General features: G+C 48.4%; 2 protein-coding genes across 3 annotated transcripts in view; one reads left to right on the top strand and one right to left on the bottom strand.

Annotated features, from left to right (window-relative positions):
* LOC132446810 (uncharacterized) overlaps positions 1-970 on the bottom strand; it is a 13,728-nt gene extending 12,758 nt beyond the window's left edge. Inside the window, exon 1 of the mRNA XM_060037275.1 lies at positions 959-970. Coding sequence (XP_059893258.1) covers positions 959-970 — 12 coding nt within the window. The remainder of the gene's footprint in view (positions 1-958) is intronic.
* Positions 971-1,941: 971 nt separating this feature from the next.
* Positions 1,942-17,678, top strand: med1 (mediator complex subunit 1). Of its 2 annotated transcripts, none has more exons than XM_060036251.1 (16): positions 1,942-2,111; positions 3,583-3,686; positions 4,082-4,160; positions 4,682-4,736; positions 5,272-5,404; positions 5,969-5,997; positions 6,121-6,192; positions 6,544-6,618; positions 6,874-7,037; positions 8,048-8,159; positions 8,262-8,386; positions 8,771-8,898; positions 9,273-9,474; positions 10,662-10,757; positions 11,303-11,408; positions 12,906-17,678. In XM_060036251.1, exons 1-16 carry the CDS (start codon positions 1,985-1,987, stop codon positions 16,996-16,998), a joined length of 5,700 nt encoding a protein of 1,899 aa, XP_059892234.1. In that variant the 5' UTR covers positions 1,942-1,984; the 3' UTR covers positions 16,999-17,678. The 2 variants fall into 2 exon arrangements, with proteins under 2 accessions (XP_059892234.1, XP_059892233.1); XM_060036250.1 differs by having other exon boundaries at positions 1,943-2,111; positions 3,580-3,686.
* The last annotated feature ends 1,619 nt before the right edge of the window (positions 17,679-19,297 follow it).

The raw sequence follows: 19,297 nt of genomic DNA, 5'->3' as shown, positions 1-19,297 counted from the left end.
GTACTAGTTGTACCAGTACCACTACCAGTACACACTTCCATTTACATGAAAAGCCTACACTTATACGCTACCATTATATAATAATAAATAATAATACATTTAATTTAGAGGCGCCTTTCAAGACACCCAAGGTCACCTTACAGAGCATATAGTCATCGTAAATCGTTTAAAAAAAACAAGACATTGTGGAAAAAATAAATAAATAAACATAATTAATAAGAAATAAATAAAACAAAAACAAGACAAAACAAAACAAACAAACAATCAAAACAGTGATCAGTTAGACGTTGTGTGCGAGTTTGAACAGGTGAGTTTTGAGTTGTGACTTGAAGGTTGTAATGGTGTCTGACTGTTTTATGCTGTTTTATGCTGTTATATGCTACCAATTAACAGCTACACTACTATTTGCACAGTGTACAGCCATGTATACAGTACTTTTGTGTGTTGAAAGTGGTTACGTTTGCATGGATTCATGCTCTGGTGTGTGAAGTCCTTTATTCATGATGCATATGCATATGATAAGAGTGTTCTCATGAATATGTGTGTGTGTGTGTGAATGTGTTTGTGGGACTTGAGAGATAATGTGTGTGTGTGTGTGTGTGTGTGTGTGTGTGTGTGTGTGTGTGTGTGTGTGTGTGTGTGTGTGTGTGTGTGTGTGTGTGTGTGTGTGTGTGTGTGTGTGTGTGTGTGTGTGTGTGTGTGTGTGTGTGTGTCTAGGTCCTATGTTTATATATGTCTGTGTTTATGCATGCATGTGGTTCGTGTGCACATGATCAGAATATCTCGTGCGTATTTGCCATCGTGCGCATGTGTTTATGGGGCTCCATGCACACTTGTGCAGCCTCTTATTGCGGGTCATAACAGTTGGTGGTAAAGTCTTCCCTAGGGGCCCCTCGTGGAGCGGGCTGCATGGGCTCAGCTGGCCCTGGGGCCCAGGTGCCCACTCCCCTCTCCCTACCCTCCATGCCATTGCTGGATGGGCTCGTGTATGTGCTCCAAGTCATCCTTCAACGCGTGCGCGTGTGTGTGTGTGTGTGTGTGTGTGTGTGTGTGTGTGTGTGTGTGTGTGTGTGTGTGTGTGTGTGTGTGTGTGTGTGTGTGTGTGTGTGTGTGTGTGTGTGTGTGTGTGTGTGTGTGTGTGTGTGTGTGTGCTTGAAAGCTGGTCATCTCAAATGATTGTATGTGATATTCAATAATTTCTTGCCAGATTTAATTAATTGTATTGTTTAATTCTTCTGCATTTACCGAACAAGCATGAGGTAACAAAGTATGTGTATCTACTTTGAGTTCAAAATACTGACCTATCCTGTTTTTAGATATATAACTACATGTATAATTAGGGTGCTAAATATTAGATGCGAAGGGATGGATTCGGCGCTTTGTGCCGGTCGCTCTTGGCAGCACATGAGTCGCGTAAACGCGACGATCGCACGCCATCTGCAGTTCTGTCTGTGTAATCTCTTACATCTATTCTTCATTCGGTTGTATAGTGATTCTTCACAAGAACTGAAACGTTTCTAAACAGACAAGGGGAAGCCTACATAACCTAATTGAATGTTATTAAATGCAATTAAATATATGACATATATAATACTCTATTATATAATGTAGGACTATATCACACCCATGAGTGTGTAGAAAACATTTTATCTGATATACATCAGATAAAACCATGACTATAAAATGTATTTTATAAATAGTCCATTTGTAAATCCTGACATGGGCCTATGGTAAAACCTATAGGCCATCCATCCAACATTGTATTTGTAGGACTTTGGCTAGATGTCTGTTACAATACCAATGAAATGATCACCTCAACCTCTATGATAATGTTGAAATGGTAATGATGATTAATAGATATACGCTGATCTCCTGAATATGACGCGATTCACGCAAACGTCAGCTGCGAGGGGTCCCGGTCGGAGGTACCCCGTGGTGAACTACGGAAGCCCTGAGGGCGGATCAGCGAAAACAAAACCCAACAATGGCTGCGGCGGTGGCGGCGGTGTCTATCCAAAGCGCTAGCCCCGCTAGAGAGCTCACCCTGTCGGCTCAACAAGCAGCCATCCAGGCTACCGGTGACAGGATTAAGAAGGAAGAAGAGGGAACAGGTGAAAACCTATTTTTCTAATTTTATTTTGGTTTGAATACCCACCGCTCATTCAAACATGGGCTGCGATCGGGGTGCTAACAGTTAGCCAACAGGCTATGTAGCTTAGCTGGAGTTTGTATGCTGCCTAGTATGAGTATTTATGTTTCTACAGTAACGTTAATGCAGTTCCCTATTTATGTCACCTACGTTTAGCCTGGACCAGGTTAATGCAATCCACAATTGAGCATAATTGATGTTGTTATGGATGACAAGGAAGCCATATAGTTGTTAGCCAGAAACGTGCTAATAGTGTTGACATCTGGTGAAGATGGGTTATCAATTATGGTCCTCTACTGTGTATTGAATCTTTATTCTTTCCCCGTTGACACCACATCCTCTTGCCATTATAATTACAACATGTACTACTATTATGCCACTCTCTACTACTATGTCACTGTCAAATGTACCGCTGTATTTTCGAGCTAGTAAAAGCTCGAACCTTTTGGTGACAGTAGCAGCTGCTCAAGCGTCTTAACCTGCAAGGGTTAGATAAGTCATGTTTAGGATGACTGTTTGATCGATCATGAAGGTCAGGGAGTTGCTTTAAAAACAAGCCATGGCATTTTGATTAAATGTATTGTTTGTATAGTGTGCTCACTCTGTGTATACCTACTGTAGACCCAAAGGCTGCAGTCTACCTGTAGGTATCATGGAGCAAGATGCCCTAACCCCTATCTGCTCCTGTTTGACATGTATCTGTATTGACTGTAAGCATTGCAAAGTGACTAAAAAGTAGATAGTAGTTCTCATGGGCCAACCAGAATGACACTTTCACGTGTTGTGAGAGTAGACAGATCATAATATTTGCATTAATTTATATCGTCTTAAGCCCAAAACTCATCAGCTGCAATTATAGTATAGGTGTATGCAGAGGAGGATGCAGACAAGCCAGTTCTGGGTGTGGAAGACACTAGTGTTCCCAAGCCTGAGTGAATGTGTGATTTGCCTTAAGTGTAAATAATACTGTATGCGTTACGCTGTGGAGCTTAGCATCACATACCTGTAGCTTTCCAACTATGCAAAAACTAAGGTTATGGTTAATTTATGTAAAACTAAGTTCAGGATTAGTACAGTAACTGTAAAACTAAGGTTAGGCTTAGTTTATGTAAAACTAGGTTTAGGGTTAGTAAATGAAAAACTAAGGTTAAGGTTGGTCCATGTACAACTATAGAGGGCGATGGACACCTCGATTCCTCTTTCCTGCTAAGTTATCACTTAATTTATGATGAATGAGTCGAGGAGGTTGGCATATATGTTAAATTTCTCATTTGTAGACACTTCGTCTTCACATTATGTATGGATCACATGATGTCACTGGATTCAGGATTTTCGTTATTTTGACTACACCCAGAGTCTCCGACACAGAAGAAACCATCAATGCAAGAAGCAGAAGTAGAAAAAATAACCCTTGACCGGTGTGTTTCCAGAAGCGGAGAAGCAGAGTCGTGTGGCGGTTTTACTAGAGCGCCTCCATGCCAAACACAGCGCCTCTCGTCCATGGCAGGAGACCAGCAAGGTGGTCCGACAGGCTATGGTGAGACCCCCTGTGACTTTACGGTGCTGTACTCTGTATGCAATGCTCTCTGATGCTTACTCTGGCCATGAGAGGCCGCTAGTGGTTTACATCGCAACTCTTTGAATTATATTTTATGTACTTCATATATTGTTATATGCTAGATTAAAAAAAACGCATGTATGGTTAAATACAAATTTGTATATCTTGTGTATCTTATATTTGGGCTGTTAACATTAACAAGTTAACGCACATAACCTCTAGAGTTTTTATCAGATAAGAAATGGATCAAATCACTGTTTGATTAGATCAGTGGTTGGTCCATGATACTCGGGGTGTTGGACTCTGAATCGGTCACAGCAGTTAGTCACCTAACTCCCCTGACGGTCTCAGCTCCTTTACCTGTCTGTTCACAGGAGAAGCGTGGGGCGATGCACGCAGCTGGACACCAGCTCCTCCTCACCTGCCTGGAGACCCTCCAGAGAGCCCTGAAAGGTAGGACCCCCCCCCCCCTTCCCCAGGGAGAGGGATGGAGTCTGACCGGGGAGGCTCCATGCCAGTTGGTGGCAGTAATGCACCAGAATACATTGGGCCGAATGCTCTAAAAGTCAATAAGAGGAAACATGAGCAGCAGGAAAGAAAATGAAATTTCATCTTTCCCAAGCGTTTCCCGTCAGGAGTTTAGCACCCTTCGTGTGCCTTTTTATATTCCTTCAAAGATGAATTGTATAAAATTGGGTAACGGCAGAACTCCTTGCATGTCCCCTCTTCAATACAAGCGTCCATTTTGTTTTGTATTCTTTTATTTACCTATTTATTATTTGTAACAATAAAACAGTGCTACCATCAGCAACCTTCTGATTTGATGCTCATTTGTAAAGATGGAAGGGTTTATTCTTGTGTGATTGTATGTATAAAAATTAGTGAACAAACAGGGAACTCTATCCGGGAGCAGGTGCCTTGAAGCAGCTGGTCGTTTCCCAGGAGAAGTCTTTACATGTCTGGTCTCTCCTCAGTGTCTTCTCTGGCCTCTATGACGGATCGTCTGGAGTCCATTGCTCGCCAGAACATGTGAGTTCTCCCTCTACAGTGCTTCAATGTGACAACACCATACGTTATAACGATAATGACTATGGGCTGGCGCTACACCTAACTACTACTTTTTTTTTAATTTCTTTTTTTATTACTGTTCTTCCCCACCTAACTCCCACCTTATTCTTCATGTTTAACCTCTGTTTTTCTTTTATTCCTAGTCTGTCTTACATAGTTTTGATAGGGCAATATGTAAAGCGTCTTAGAGTACCATATTAAGCGCTATATACATTTTATTTATTATTATTGCACACTAAAGTTTTTGGCTGATTAAAAAGTTGCCCAGCCCCTGCAAAAACAAATCAACGTGTGTGTTTATCTTCTTCTGACAAAGTTCTTGTCGTCAGTGATTCATCCTACCTCCGTTGTGGGAACACTGCTACACTGCGGTGTGCCCTGTAACCCACAGCGACCTCATTGATGGCTCACTGCTGAGTCCACTCATCAAACCCCTCTGATTTCCTCCCTCCACCCTCCTCCTCCTCCTCCTCCTGGGGTCGCTCGGTGCCTCCAGGCTGGGCTCCCACCTCTCCCCGTCGGGCACGGAGTGCTACATCACCTCGGACATGTTCTACGTGGAGGTGCAGCTGGAGCCGGCCGGGCAGCTGGTGGACGTCAAGGTGGCGCACCACGGAGAGAACCCAGCGGTCAGTCGCCCCTCCCCAACCCCTCCATATTATCCGTTATGTTCTTTTAGTGGTTGTTTAAGTGGGATGTTCTGAAATCAAAGACTTGTCACGGCACACAGTGTAGTCTGTGTAGAAAGGATCCTAATGTGAGGGTTCAAACATCTGACAGAGGGGTCACCCAGGTTTGGGTCTGACAACATACTTTAAATGTCCATATTCTACAATGCAATGAACCTCAGTTAAGCTGTTTATAATGGTATTTAGAATTCATAACAATATCGTAATATTTATCCATATCCATGATTAATTCCCTTTTTTCAATACCTCCAAACCCTAATAGTTAACGGTACCCTCTTTGGTGATGGTGTGCTGGTTACCGATGCAAGTTACCTGTGCTAGTTACTGTTTGTCTAATGGTGTTGTTGGTGATTTTTTATTCCTCTAGAGTCTTTTTATCTTTTAGAGACTTTTTTCGAGTTCCTCTGCGGAACCCCACATTGGCTATTATGCTGAATGGATTGCCCTCCTTGTAATAATTAATAATATTAATATTGGTATCCCTTCCTAATGTGTTGACTACAGAGCTGTCCAGAGCTGATTCAGCACCTGAGGTGAGAATTTAACATCCAACTTACTGAGTATTGTGTCTGCACTGAACTCTGATCAACTCCGCTGCATTTGTCTGCATGCCCTGAACACTAACGTCCCCACCGCCCTCTTCTGCCCCACCTCAGGGAGAAGAACTTTGAAGAGTTCTCCAAGCATCTCAAGGGCCTGGTCAACCTCTACAAGGTCCCTGGAGACAAGTAGGCCACCCCCTCAGTAGTGTCGTTCCCAGTAGTGACCCCCTCAGTAGTGACGGCAGGCACACAAAATATACACTCGCTATTGACTGACAATTGGTCCTTTTTGCTTCAAAGTTTAGGATCAGAAAAAATGCTTTATGTGTAATGACGCCTTATTCAAGATTTCTATAAACTGAAAGGCTATATTGGTGAAACACATTTGCATCCATTAGGTCCAGTTATACATTATATATAGAATCCTTGTGAAATATTGTTGACACTGATTAATGCTTTGACTATCTATTAACGAGAATGTTTTTTGGATGAATGTTTTATATGTGTTTGTAATGAGGTCTCTCTTGTGTTTTCCAGTAAGCTGAAAACGAAGATGTACCTCGCACTGCAGTCGCTGGAGCTCGACCTCACCAAGATGATGCACATGTTCAGGTAGCTAAACCTAAAGTATGATTCATAACCTCATGCCTTAACCACTGCCAACCTAATGCAGTGGTTAAGTGGTTAAACATCTTTAACATAATACTTAAACCTTATCTTCTTTAAGCTGATGCCTTACTTTAATCACTTTGAACGAATCTTCAAAAGATAAAAATAATATTGGCAGAAATCCCATTACGCTGTCCCAAAGGGACGTGTCTTGTCTGCCATTTTGGTGAGGTCTATTTATTCCCCGTGTGTTTCCAGGTTAGCCACCAACGCTAACACGGTGGAGACCATTCTCCACGGCAGTGTGGGCCTGCTGACGGGCCGGAGCGGCGGCCGCCTGGTGTCCCTCCAGTGCTACGTGTCTCCGTACGACGTGTTCGAGGAGGGCACCGGGACCCAGCTCAACCTGACCGACACCAACGGTGAGGGCAGGACGAGGTCGCCCAGCACATCTCCACATGTTTATATCCATGTTTCACATCCATGCCTACCAGTGGGCTGTACTGACTGGAAGGCTGGGCTGTCCCTCAGACAACTGGGTGGACACGCCCACTCATGATGTCATTAATGTGTTTTAAAATTGTAATGGCCATTCTAAAATTGGGACCCTTTAATTGAATGAAGTGGGCATTGAATGAAAACTGCCAGCCAGATGCCGGTGAGGGTGTGACTGTGTCAATAAGCTAATGGAGATATTGGATTGAAATACAGGAGGTTGGGATAGTGTTGCGGCTTTGTCCCAAGTCCCCGCCCCAAAGTGCTGAGTTCGATCCCCAAGGGTCAGCCTGGCAGCCTAGCTGTAAGCATCAAGATGCCTAACGCCAGATTTAGTTTTGAATCGCCCATTAGATTAACTTTAAGAAGAATGGACAAGCAACTCTCTGCATGCAATACAATAAGCCTGCACTGTTAATGACAGAGATGATGATTTATTCAGTGTTTTTCTATCTGTTTAACAAAAAATACAAGCCTGTTTTATCCGAGGGTTTATCTTTTATTTATGGATGCATCCACAACCCAGGTCATTTTGCCAAGAGGTAGTCTCCCTTCTGTTCAGTTTCTTGCTGATTCTCAGCCTTTATTTTCTCTATATATACGGGCTAAATAAATTGCCTGTATAACACCAAAAACTTGGTGGGCCCAAACTATGAATGAAAGAAGAATACTTTGGTTAGTGGCCATGGTCTATGGCATATGGTTAGTGACGGGAAATTGCAGGGCCATCACGATATGATATTACAAGGATTTCTGAGTGTGGATATGATGCGTATTGCGGTTCTTTAAATATTTTGAACAAATCGGTTTAACGTTGGGGTTGGAGAATCTGCGGAGGCAAAAGCCCTGGTGACTTCCATTATTTCCCTTTAACCCCTCACACCTCGTGGTGGAGGACGTCTATGATGGTATGTGACGCCCTCACTGTGTCTCACAGTTCCCAGGACCCTGGGCGTGAGTGTGTATGTCACCGTGGAGGGAACCTCGTCCATCTACAAGCTGCCCATCGCCCCACTCATCACCGGCTCCCACCCAGTGGACAACAAAGGGTACTGCACCCTAGGAAAAGCCTGCCATAGATATAAAGTTGAAGTGCATTTCTTTATGTACATTAGTACGGGCTGAATTTGACGTGTGTGTGTGTGTTTCAGGACACCCTCCTTCTCCTCGGTCACCAACTCCAACTGCGTGGATCTCCCCGTGTGTTTCTTCCTGAAGTTGAACCAACCAATGGCCTTCTCCCTCTCCTTCATCCAGCGCATGGGGGCTGCAACGGGTTAGTACACACACACACACACACACACACACAGAGACAGACAGACAGACAGACAGACAGACAGACAGACAGACAGACAGAGTGCACCTAAGATCACACATTTAACTTTTAACTTGTATAACTATGGAACGCTATTGTTGACCAACAGAAGTACATATTGTCATAAACATTTACAGACGTAAGCGTTATATATATAGCCCCCTTGTGTACAATTGAACGGGAGGTGGAAGTAAAAATGCAGACAGCTCTGTGAAGATCAGCGTTGTGTTGCCGTCGCCACGCTGATCGTCACCATGGTTGTGAGCAGTGCGTTGAACGGTGACCCCACCTCCAGCGTTGCTCGGGGTGCCAGTGTGGTAACAGCCTGTCTGCGTCTCTCCGTAGGGATCCCAGTGTTCGACAGCCCCCCAGCCCTCTCCCCTCTGTACCAGCTGATCGTCCACAGCCAATTACAGCGCTTGGACGAAGGAGGACCGCCCCCTCAGCCCTCGCACAACATGCACTTCTACTCTGTAAGTGTGCACACACGCATGCACACACTACCCTACCCTACACTACACCACAAACATGCTTTTAATTCATACTCTGATGGAAATCAATGGAACCAACTATGTAGGCGATCCGCCTACATAGATCCTACATACATCCGCAACCCATGTTAGATTCCGACCTGTGTTCCTATGCTACATGAAACTCCCTCCCTCTTCCTCTCTCATTACCTGTTCCTTTTTTGACCGCCCTGGGCATAAACGACACAAAAACCCTGAGCAAGTTTAAAGATGAACAATTAAAACTGGGTCGGCCCACCGTTTCCCTTATATCGCCCGTCCCATTCCCTCTCTGCTACCCCAGTGTGACCGGTCTCCCATTCCCCTCCCCCTCCCAGTGTCTTCCAGACCAGCAGCACTGCTACTTCCTGAACGGCGACGCCCCCGTGCAGGACGGGCGCTCCCTGCAGGGGGCGCTGGTCAGCAAGATCCCCTTCCGCCACCCGGCGCAGGTCCCGGCCATCCTGGACCTCATCCGCCACCAGGCCGCCTACAACACGCTGGTGGGCAGCTGCGTCAAGCGCACCTCCGTCAAGGAAGGTGGGTGGAGCTCCACGCGGGCACGAATGGAAGGCTAGAGGGCTCCAAACGACGCCTCGTTGTAGACGTGTTCATGAAGATCGGCCTGAACTAAAGTGTTTCCGATGACATTACGCCGTCTTTTACTGCGTATTTTTTGGACTGACTATGACTTTATGAATTTTTAATGCTTCTTTTCCTTAAGTCTACAAAGGCGTGAAAGACAGCTTATAAACGCGCTATTCAACACGGTAAATAGTGCGTTCAATAGTTTCATAACAGTCAAATGAGCTCCTCTGTTGGCTAAACATTGTTTTCTCTTGGATCATCACGTTTTGTCTCGTTAAGTTCTCATAAAGTAGCATATGGATCCATATTTTCGCCTTTTATGTGCTCATGTGAGTTGGATGTTAGTTATTGTAGGCCTACATCTAGTCTTTATGACGTTCAGTGGCTGTTTTACCAATAGTCCACATTAATATACCTTATAAAAGCAATACCGATGTGGTGTCGTTCTACTCGAATAAAATAAAATTCTAATTAAAATAGAAAATCCACATCAATGCGATAGTAGTCTAATATGAAGTGCAGATTAATCCAACTTCCTACAGAGTCGACTTTCCTCCTGTGCATTGAACAATTCTTGTGTAGGTTGCTCTTCTTTATTGAACTGATATAAATGGCATCAATATGTTGTTCATACATCATAATATGTTAATATAACTTAATTTGTCTAATCACATGCTATGAAAGCAGATATTTGGATGATGCAGATATTTGGATGAATGTGGATTTTCTATTTAAGTATTTGGAGACACCTAGTGGACACACATTGTCATTTATAGGCATTCATGTAGTAGCCTAGTAGAACAAGACCGCCTTCATGTGAACAGAATGGAAATGTGGATCCATATGCTACTTTCTGACCACACATATTCCTCAAGATGAGCATTTTGACTGTTATGAAAACGTGCTATTTAACGCCTTCGTAAGCAGTCCAAACACCATCTTATTTTACAGTCTGATAAAATATAACGCCGTAAATAACCACACACACACGCACACACACAGGAGAGATAGGTGCCAAGTAGGCCGACAGTAAGTAAGGAGGGATGTGTCCGTCTGCTGGCTAAAGCTGTGGTGTGGTCGTGTCTCCTGATGCATGCTGGGCCAGCAGAGACCTTGTTCACTGATGCTGTTTTCCTCAGACGCAGCGGGGCTCCTGCAGTTTGAGGTGTGCCCCCTCACCGACTCCAGCTTCAGCGTCTCCTTCCAGCACCCGGTCAATGAATCCCTCGTGTGTGGTAAGCCTCTCCAACCGCCCTGGGTCTGTCCGCATGCACCTCGTCCCGGCCGAGAGGTTGAGGGTTCCAAAATGAAAAACTATGAATACTTCATGGTTCATTATTTATGCAGAGACATGGTAGAGAGTCACAACACAGCGAGAATTGCTCAAACACTGAGCTCAGACATGGATGCAAATGACATTCCAGGAGGCAAGCATGTGGCTGTCGTACATGACAACGAAGCAAACAGGATTCTGTGTTCAAAGCGGAAAAAACAAGTAAAGAAACTTTCTTACCAACAAGAAAACGACTATGAAAAAAACAGGTGTGATTTTCAATTGGGTTTAAAGTGTGGAAGCAGTAGAAAGTTGGGGTCACAATAATGGCCATATTAGAGTGGGCCAAATGGTTTGGGAACAACAGCCCTGCTTGCTTCTTAATGACCTGTCTCCGTATTCGCTCTGGCCCTGGGCCAATGAAGGCTCTTACTTTATACTACTGGGATGATTTTGTCCAGGTGTGGTGTCTGAGTCCTCTGTTTCCCCCTATCTGCCTCCCTCTAGTGGTGATGGAGGTGATTGACTCTAAACAGGTGGCCTGCAAGCTGTTCAAGGGAATGTCGGACGCCCTGATCTGCACCGATGATTTCATCACCAAAGTGGTCCAGAGGTGAGTAGTCCTTCATAGTGTGAAGACCTGCTGGTGCCTACTATTTACACAGGGGATGCATCTCTAGGGCTGGGTGTTGTTTGAAAATGTTCAATGCTACTTTCTTGATGACACTGTATGTTAAAGACTTAATAAGCAGGCTTTCCAAAATCTTCCCCGCCTCTGTTTCGGTTTGGATTATAATTGTTTCTCATCATGGTTAAATATTGCGCTCATTGCACATGAATGTAGCCTTTCAAATCAAGCCTTATATATAATTCCAGTGGCGTATTGCGTTGGCAGTTTATCTTAATTACGGGGAACTGAGGCAGAATACAAGCGCTGAAGAAGTAGAGCTTACTTTCCTGGAGAGCTTCAGACTTTATTTCATTCATGGACACGCTCGTGTGATTTGGATTCCCACGGAGGAAACGGGCTGATCTTTGTTTTGCACCCAAGAACAGGAATGTACCTGAATAAAACATGACGTCATCACATCTGAAGATATGACCAGGGCTGGAAGTCGAATTAGCGCCTGTCTTGTGTGCAAGGCAGAGAGCCTACTTGATTCCACAAGTGTGATGGCAATTAGCCTTAACAATTCATTAGCCTCATCGGTAGGCTCATGAATATCTAAGAATAGGTGGTTAAATGAAAGATAATTTGTTATCAACAGTTAAGTTATGAGGTTAAAGACTTCATAACACTGTTGATGGGTCATCCATAGGCCAGCCCAGCCTTCTGCTAGGGAAATCCAACGAGTCTACTCTCACTGCAGGGGGGTAACCTAGTTTGATATTAAATATGAACATTTTGCAGGTTGTGCCAATCTTTTTTTTTAGTAAAAGTGAAACAAATAAGAGCAGGTCATTAAAGGCTCAGCAGGTGTAAGACATTAATGCATGATACACCAATAAATGTATTTATTGACAAAACTACTACAAGATGTTCCATGTCAATTTAAGAGTAAATGATGTGATCTATCTTGAGGAGGGATGAGACGAGATGCATTGTAGGGTCAGGTTGTCGCTTGTGCAGCCGAAAAGACACCTGGACCTCACCTTTTATACATTCTTTGTTACTCACCAGTTTGTATTCTTTTTATAATGTCAATAAAAAATTACTATTCTTTCAAAGACGTTCAAAGGACAAGCGGCTACTCTGTGTAATACAGTGTCATAACCTCTACATTTCTGCGTCCACACACCAGTTGAAATGTGATTGTGAAAGTGTTTCAAATCGGTAACGTGTATACTAACCTTGTATAGCACGTCAATTGCCTTTTTCTTTCAATTATATTTGCAAATATGCTGCTGTTCCAGCTTTTAGATAACACCATTACCTCTTTTTCAGCCAGGAAAACCCTGTCTATACATATTATGCACTACTATGCACTACTAACTCAATAGTAAGCGTTTTGTCTCGGTACCTAAAAAGCACTGCGGTTGGGTTACCATTCATCAGACCTCTCCCATCAGCCCCCACACCAACCTCCTCCGTCTCCCCTCCCCTCCCCAGGTGCATGTCCATCCCTGTGACCATGAGGGCCATCCGGAGGAAGGCGGAGACCATCCAGGCCGACACGCCGGCCCTGTCCCTCATCGCCAAGACGGTGGAGATCATGGTGAAGCACAACCTGCCGCCCTCCGGGAGCCCCTCCTACAACATGGCCGGCGACGGGGCCAACCCCATGGGCCTGCCCGGGCTCGCCGGGGGCAACACGCCCACAGGCGCCGGACCCCCCGGGGGCCCCAACTTTGCGGGCCCCATCGGCGCTCTGTTCGGGATGAGTCGCGGGCCGGCCCCAGCTGGGGGGGAGTGCCTGGGGCAAGCCGGGGCATCCGTCCAGCAGCAGCAGCAGCAGCAGCAACAACAACAACAGTTACAGCAAGGACAGCAAGGACAAGGTCACGTGGACGACTACAACAAGGTCACCCAGAACCCCATCCTGACCAGCCTCCTGCAGATCACCGGGAGCGTGGGCTCCAGTCCCAGCTCCCAGAACGCCCCGACGCAGCCCCACCAGACGCCGCCCCCCACCTCCTCCCCGGCCAGCAACACCAAGAACCACCCCATGCTGATGAACCTGTTGAAGGACAACCCCACCCAGGACTTTGCCGCGCTGTACGGCTCCAGCCCTCTGGAGCGGCAGAACTCCTCGTCCGGTTCCCCCCGGATGGACGGCATGGGCGGAGCCTGTCCCGGGAGCGGCAGCAAAGGGAAGAAGAAGCGCCCGCGGGGGACGGAGAAGGGCGGGCCGGTGCCCGGCACTCCTGGCGGCGGGGTCGGCCCCGGCGGCGGCGGCCTCGGCGGGATGGGGATGAAGGGCCAGGGGCCGAGCTCCATGCAGCAGCAGCAGCAGCAGCACCACCACCAGCACCAGGCCACGCACGAGGACGACTTCCACCGCGAGCTCTTCTCCATGGACGTGGACGCCTCGCAGAACCCCATCTTCGACGTCAACCTGCCCGGCGACGGCCTGGACACGCCCCACAGCATCACCCCGGCGCCCAGCCAATGCGGGACCCCGCCCTCGGGCCCGGTGGTGCCCTACCACGCCCAGCCCCACGTCCAGTCGCAGCAGCAGCAGCAGCAGCAGCAGCTGCAGCCCGCCATGCCCCCCCGCATGGTCCGCCTGTCCAGCTCGGACAGCATCGGCCCGGACATCACGGAGATCTTGTCGGACCTGCCCGAGCAGACGGGTAAGGGCGGCGGCGGCGGCGGCCCGGGCCAGCACCACATGGGCAGCGGGGGGGAGGACGGCGGGCCCCTGGACACGCCCATCCGGGACTCTTCGAGCTCGGGCCAGGGCAGCGCCGTCTTCGACTCGGCGGACATCTTCAACACCAACAGCAACGAGATCCCCTTCACGGACGCGGCGGACCTCATCGCGGACGCCACCGCCACGGCCGACACGCCCACCAGCGGCGACTCCAACTTCTTCCCCGACGCCGCCGACTTCAACCCGGACCTGCTGACGTCCGGCCACGGCTTCTCCCAGCGCTACTTCGACGACAGCTCGCCGAGCGCCGACGGGGACCTGGACCTGGTCAAAGGCTTCGGGGGGAGCAGCCAGCAGAACACGCCGTCCGGGACCCCCCAGAACCCCGCGCCGCACGACCAGAGCACCCCGGAGCCCTCCATGAAGGACCCGTTCGACATCGGCATGGTCTTCGGGGGGGGGAACAGCGGCGGGGGGAAGCCCCTCCTGGTGCAAGCGCCCGATTTGGGGGACGCCCACTCCGCCCACGGGGGCGTTGGCGGCAGCCAGAGCCCGCTCATGATGGCGCTGCCGGGAGCGGGAGGCGACTTCAAGAACGCAGAAGCTAAAGTGAAACAGCAGCAGCAGCAGCAGCAGCAGCAGCTGCAACAGGGACTCATGAGACCCAAGGAGGAGGGCGGCAGCAGTGGAGGAGGAGGAGGAGGCTCCTCTGGGATGGGCATGTGTGGCGGCGGCGGCGGCGGCGGCGGCATGGGGGAAGGGAAACAGGTCAAGCGCAGCAGGACACCGTCCAGCGAGGGCAAGTCCAAAGAAAAGCTGCCCAAACGCAAGAAGCTGGACACCGACGGGAAGTCCCCCTCCCACAGCTCCGGGGGCCGGCCGTACACGCCCCCCAGCGGGGGGTCCGGCTCCGGGGGGAGCATGGGCGGCGGCGGCGGCTCAAAGTCCCCCGGTAGCTCGGGGGGGCGCTCGCAGACCCCCCCCGGGGGCGCCACCCCGCCTATCCCCAAGATCACCATTCAGATCCCCAAAGGGACGCTCTCCGGGGGGAAGACCTCGTCCCACGGGGGGTACACCTCCAGTAGCTCCGCCTCCAGCAGCGCTGTGGGGATGGGGGCGGGCGGCGGCGGCGGCGGCGGCAAAGGCCATCACACCCACTCGTCCTCTTCCTCCGGCAAGATCAAGACGAAGGAGGGAGCCATGGCCCAGGGCAGCAGCTCCAAGCCCGGCGGGGGGATGGGGCCGGGGCAGTCCCAGTCCAAAGGGTCCTCTCAGGGTATGGGGGTCAAGCCGGGGTCTTCCCCCATCACCAAGCACGGGCTGACGGGGCCGGGGGGCGGCGGGGGAGGGATCGGCAGCAGTAACAAGATGAAACCTCTAGGGGGCAAGCCCCCCGGGTCGCTGATGAACCCCAACATGAAGCCCAACATCTCCCCCTCGCACTCCCGCTCCGGCAGCTCCGGGGAGAAGCTGTCCTCCCCCATGAAGATGCAGCAGTCCGGGGTCCCCGGGACCCCGCCCTCCTCCAAGGCCAAGTCCCCGATGGGCTCCGGGGGCGGCGGCAGCTCGGGGGGGTCCAAGTCATCCTCCGGGGGCGGCATGGGGTCCCAGAAGCCGATGGGAGGGGGCGCGTCCTCCGGCAACATGTCCTCCTCCTCCTCGTCCGGCTCCTCCTCCGGCTCCATGGCCTTCTCCGGCGGGTCGCAGTCCCAGTACGGGGGAGGAGGGGGTGGATCGGGGGGAGGAGGGGGAGGGCAAGGGGGAGGTGGGGGGAATAGCGGCGGAGGAGGTGGAGGAGGAGGAGGAGGAGGAGGAGGAGGGGGTGGGGGAGGTGGTGGCGGTGGGGGAGGCAGCAGCGGTGGAGGGGGAAACCAGAACAATGCAAACAACCCAAACGCCAAAGGGAAGTCCCCCAGCCGCAACAAGAAGCCGTCCCTAACAGCGGTCATCGACAAGCTGAAGAGCGTGGGGGGCGGCGGGGTCGGGGAGGACGGCTGCGAGGTGGGGCCCCCGGCAGGCGGCCCCGCGGGAGCGGCACCGGGACCGGGTCCGGGGAACGTACCCAACAGTGCACCCCCGAACATGGGCCCTTCGAAGCACCCCATGTCCTCCCAAGGGGGCGACTACAAGCGGGAGAAGTCCGAGAAGGAGGCCAAAGCCAAGGTTTCGGTTCCGGGCCCCGGTGGGGATAAAAAGCTGATGGACACCAAGTCGGCCGGGGGTGTCCCCGGAGCCGGCCTGGCCAAGATCATCATCAGCAAACCGGACGGCGGCTCGCCAAGCATCAAGGCCAAGGTGAGCCTCCAGAAGGCCGGCGAGGGCGGTGGCGGCGGCGGCGGCGGCGGTGGCGGCATCGGCGAGTCCATGCGCCCGCAGATCTCCAGCCTCAAGGCCTCGCCCCTCTTCAGCGGCTCCACCCCGAGCAACAGCCGCTCGCCGGGATACACGCCGCTCAACCACGACAGCGAGAGCGAGTCGGGCAGCAGCTCGGTGGCGGAGAAGTCCCACCAGAACAGCCCCAGCTCGGACGACGACCAGAGCATGCGGCCCCACGCCCCGCAGGACTTCATGGGCTCCATGCCGCTGAGCTCCGGAGAGAAGCACAAGAAGCACAAGAAGGAGAAGAAGAAGCAGAAGGAGAGGGAGCGCGAGCGGGAGCGCGAGAGGGACCGCGAGAGGGACCGCGAGAAGGAGAAGAAGAAGTCCTCCATGTCGATGGGGCCCTCCGCGCACCCCATGAAGCCCGACAGCTGGTCCCGCTCGCCCATCTCGGCCTCGGACTCGTCCATCTCCATGATGGGCCCCGAGAGGCCCCCCAGGCCCAGTCCTGTGTACATACGAAACGAGGACGACGACCTCATGGACTCTGCCCTCACCGGCAACCTTTAACCTTTTAACCCTCTCATCTGACTTTTTAAAAAGTGTTGTTTGTTCTTTCCCAGCGCATGCCCATTCTACAGAGAAATCAAAGTATCTATTTACTGAGCTGCCACTGAGTTAATAGTAGGAACCGGTTTATTCCAAGAGTCCCTCTATGCAAGATGAAATTTGCGGAGTGTCTGGATTTGGGGGTGGTAAGCCCCTCCACTTAGCTGACTAAATCCAAAGGGGCGTGGTTTAACGTGAAGCTCCACTCACCATAGCAACGCCCTCCCAAGTTGCATCGAGGGGAACTTGTATTTTCCTGAAGTATTAAACCCCACTGATGCTCTATTTTTAAAGGGTTATTTTTACAACTGATCTGTGCATAGTATGAATGAGAGTTTAACTGCAATGCAAATTTTAAATCCAAAAAGGTGGTGGTACATCACCACCTTCCTGTCTTAAACCGCTCAACGAGGATTCCCAGTTCCTCAAGTTTCATTGGGGGAAAAGCTTCTTACAGTATATTTTTAAAAGGTTAAGATCTATCTCTTTGTTGTCTTCTGTGTTTATTATTTTTATTATGATTCGTTGCATTTGTAGTTCGATGTTGTGGGCCCTTGTCAACCATCACTTTTAATGGAAGTGAGACATTTTGTTTAAAAAAAGATGTTTGTTATATAAAAGAAAAAAGTATTCGAAAGAGATGCGTTTGTTTTGTTCTTTTTCATGCAACTAGGAATTTGTAAAAGCTTTCAAAAATGTACTATTGATTAGAGACTGTACTGTAAACTGAGGAAACCAAATGTCCAACTTTTAAAGGACCCATGGCATGAAAATTTCAATTACTACTTCAGTCTTCGTAACTTGGTCAATTGTTTATCGTTAACTTTCGTTCAAAGGTTTAACCAATCAAGACACTGGTATCTTCATTCATTTGTAAACAGAATTTCGATTACCTTTATACTTTTTTCATAGTCACAGTTTAAGTTCCATATTGGCTTCGTTTTCAGTTGGTCTCATTGATTTACGCTGAGGCAAGAGCGTGAGGACGTGCTGGCAGTGTTGCCAGATTGGGCAGTTTTTCCCGCTCACTTGGACTACCTTTTACGACGTTCAGGCAGAGTTGCTAGATTGGGCAATTCTCCCGCCCAATTGGAATACTTTTAATCACGTTAGGCTGAAAAAATTAGCATTAGGCGAGTACATACAGTTTCAGCTGTTTTAAAAAAATAAACTGGCGGGTTTATTATAATTCTTTCTACAAGCTCAATCAATACCATAACTTTCATATGGCATATCGTTAGTGCAGCTAGTACCACTATTCAGCTACTTCTACTTCAGCGACTACTACTACTACTTCTACTTCAGCTACTTCTACCATTACTACTACTACTACTACTACAGATAATACCACTATTACCATACTATCTTCCAGCTTTGACAGTATTACAGTTTAGCTTCCATCTTTTGTCACAATGTATTTCAGCACTTTGCTTCTTCAGATAATGCTATTCAGCTTCTGTCAGTTTTTTCAATTTCAGCTTCCAATTTTTTTAGCAGTGCACTGCAATACATTTGACCTTTCCGATTTTCAGCAGTGCAGGTCACTACATTTGACCTTTCAGATTCTTCAGATCAATTCCTTTTACATTTCCGAAATTTTAGCCATGCTTTGCTCTTTTCAGTCTGTTGTCACTATTTTTTTTCCAACCATTTACATTTTTGTTAAATGGTGTGCATATTTACATTGTTTACTCCATTTAGACTTTTGAACTCTGTTCAAATCCCTTCACTTAATTTAAGCCATTTAACGTTTCTTTATGTCGTATTCTACGTGGCTTTATTAAAACATTTTCAACCTCACTTTGTACTACAGCATTCACCGCATTTTCTGCAGGAAATGCATTTTCTTGTTTTAGATTGTTATCTTTACATATTTGAACTGTTACTGGAAGGACATTCCAGCTGTGCTGCTATGTTTACCAACAGATAGCTGAGCTCTGGAGAAACATCTGCTAAGATTTAACTGAAGACACGGTAAGAGTCATCGGCTGAACACACAAGAACATTCAGTTGGCTCACTGCAGTTGTTAATCACCCATATGCTTTATTAACAAGTATAATAGATAAGTAAGACATCTATATTCAGTTGTAAGTCATCACCTTTTAAAATATATTTTCCATTTTAATTTGTTGAAACCTGCTTTGTTAACCATATGGAAGATCTCATGCTCCTTTTTTCAGAATCCAGATAAAATGCGGCATTTGGAATATAGCTGTGTGCAAGTATTTAATTCAACACAAATATAAAAGTGTTATATCT

This window comes from Gadus macrocephalus, chromosome 18 (genome assembly GCF_031168955.1).
Source record: "Gadus macrocephalus chromosome 18, ASM3116895v1".
Taxonomy (NCBI): domain Eukaryota; kingdom Metazoa; phylum Chordata; class Actinopteri; order Gadiformes; family Gadidae; genus Gadus; species Gadus macrocephalus.
The sequence above is the reverse complement of the archived record's forward strand: the minus strand, read 5'-3'. Positions and strand labels throughout refer to the sequence as shown.

What these genes read in the sequence shown, in the direction of transcription:
- med1 (XM_060036250.1), top strand. Translation starts at nt 1,985, where the DNA reads ATGGCTGCGGCGGTGGCGGCGGTGTCTATCCAAAGCGCTAGCCCCGCT. An exon ending in AGGTGGTCCGACAGGCTATG is followed by an intron (nt 3,687 to 4,081) that starts GTGAGACCCCCT and finishes GTCTGTTCACAG; the next exon opens with GAGAAGCGTGGGGCGATGCA. An exon ending in GCGCATGGGGGCTGCAACGG is followed by an intron (nt 8,387 to 8,770) that starts GTTAGTACACAC and finishes GTCTCTCCGTAG; the next exon opens with GGATCCCAGTGTTCGACAGC.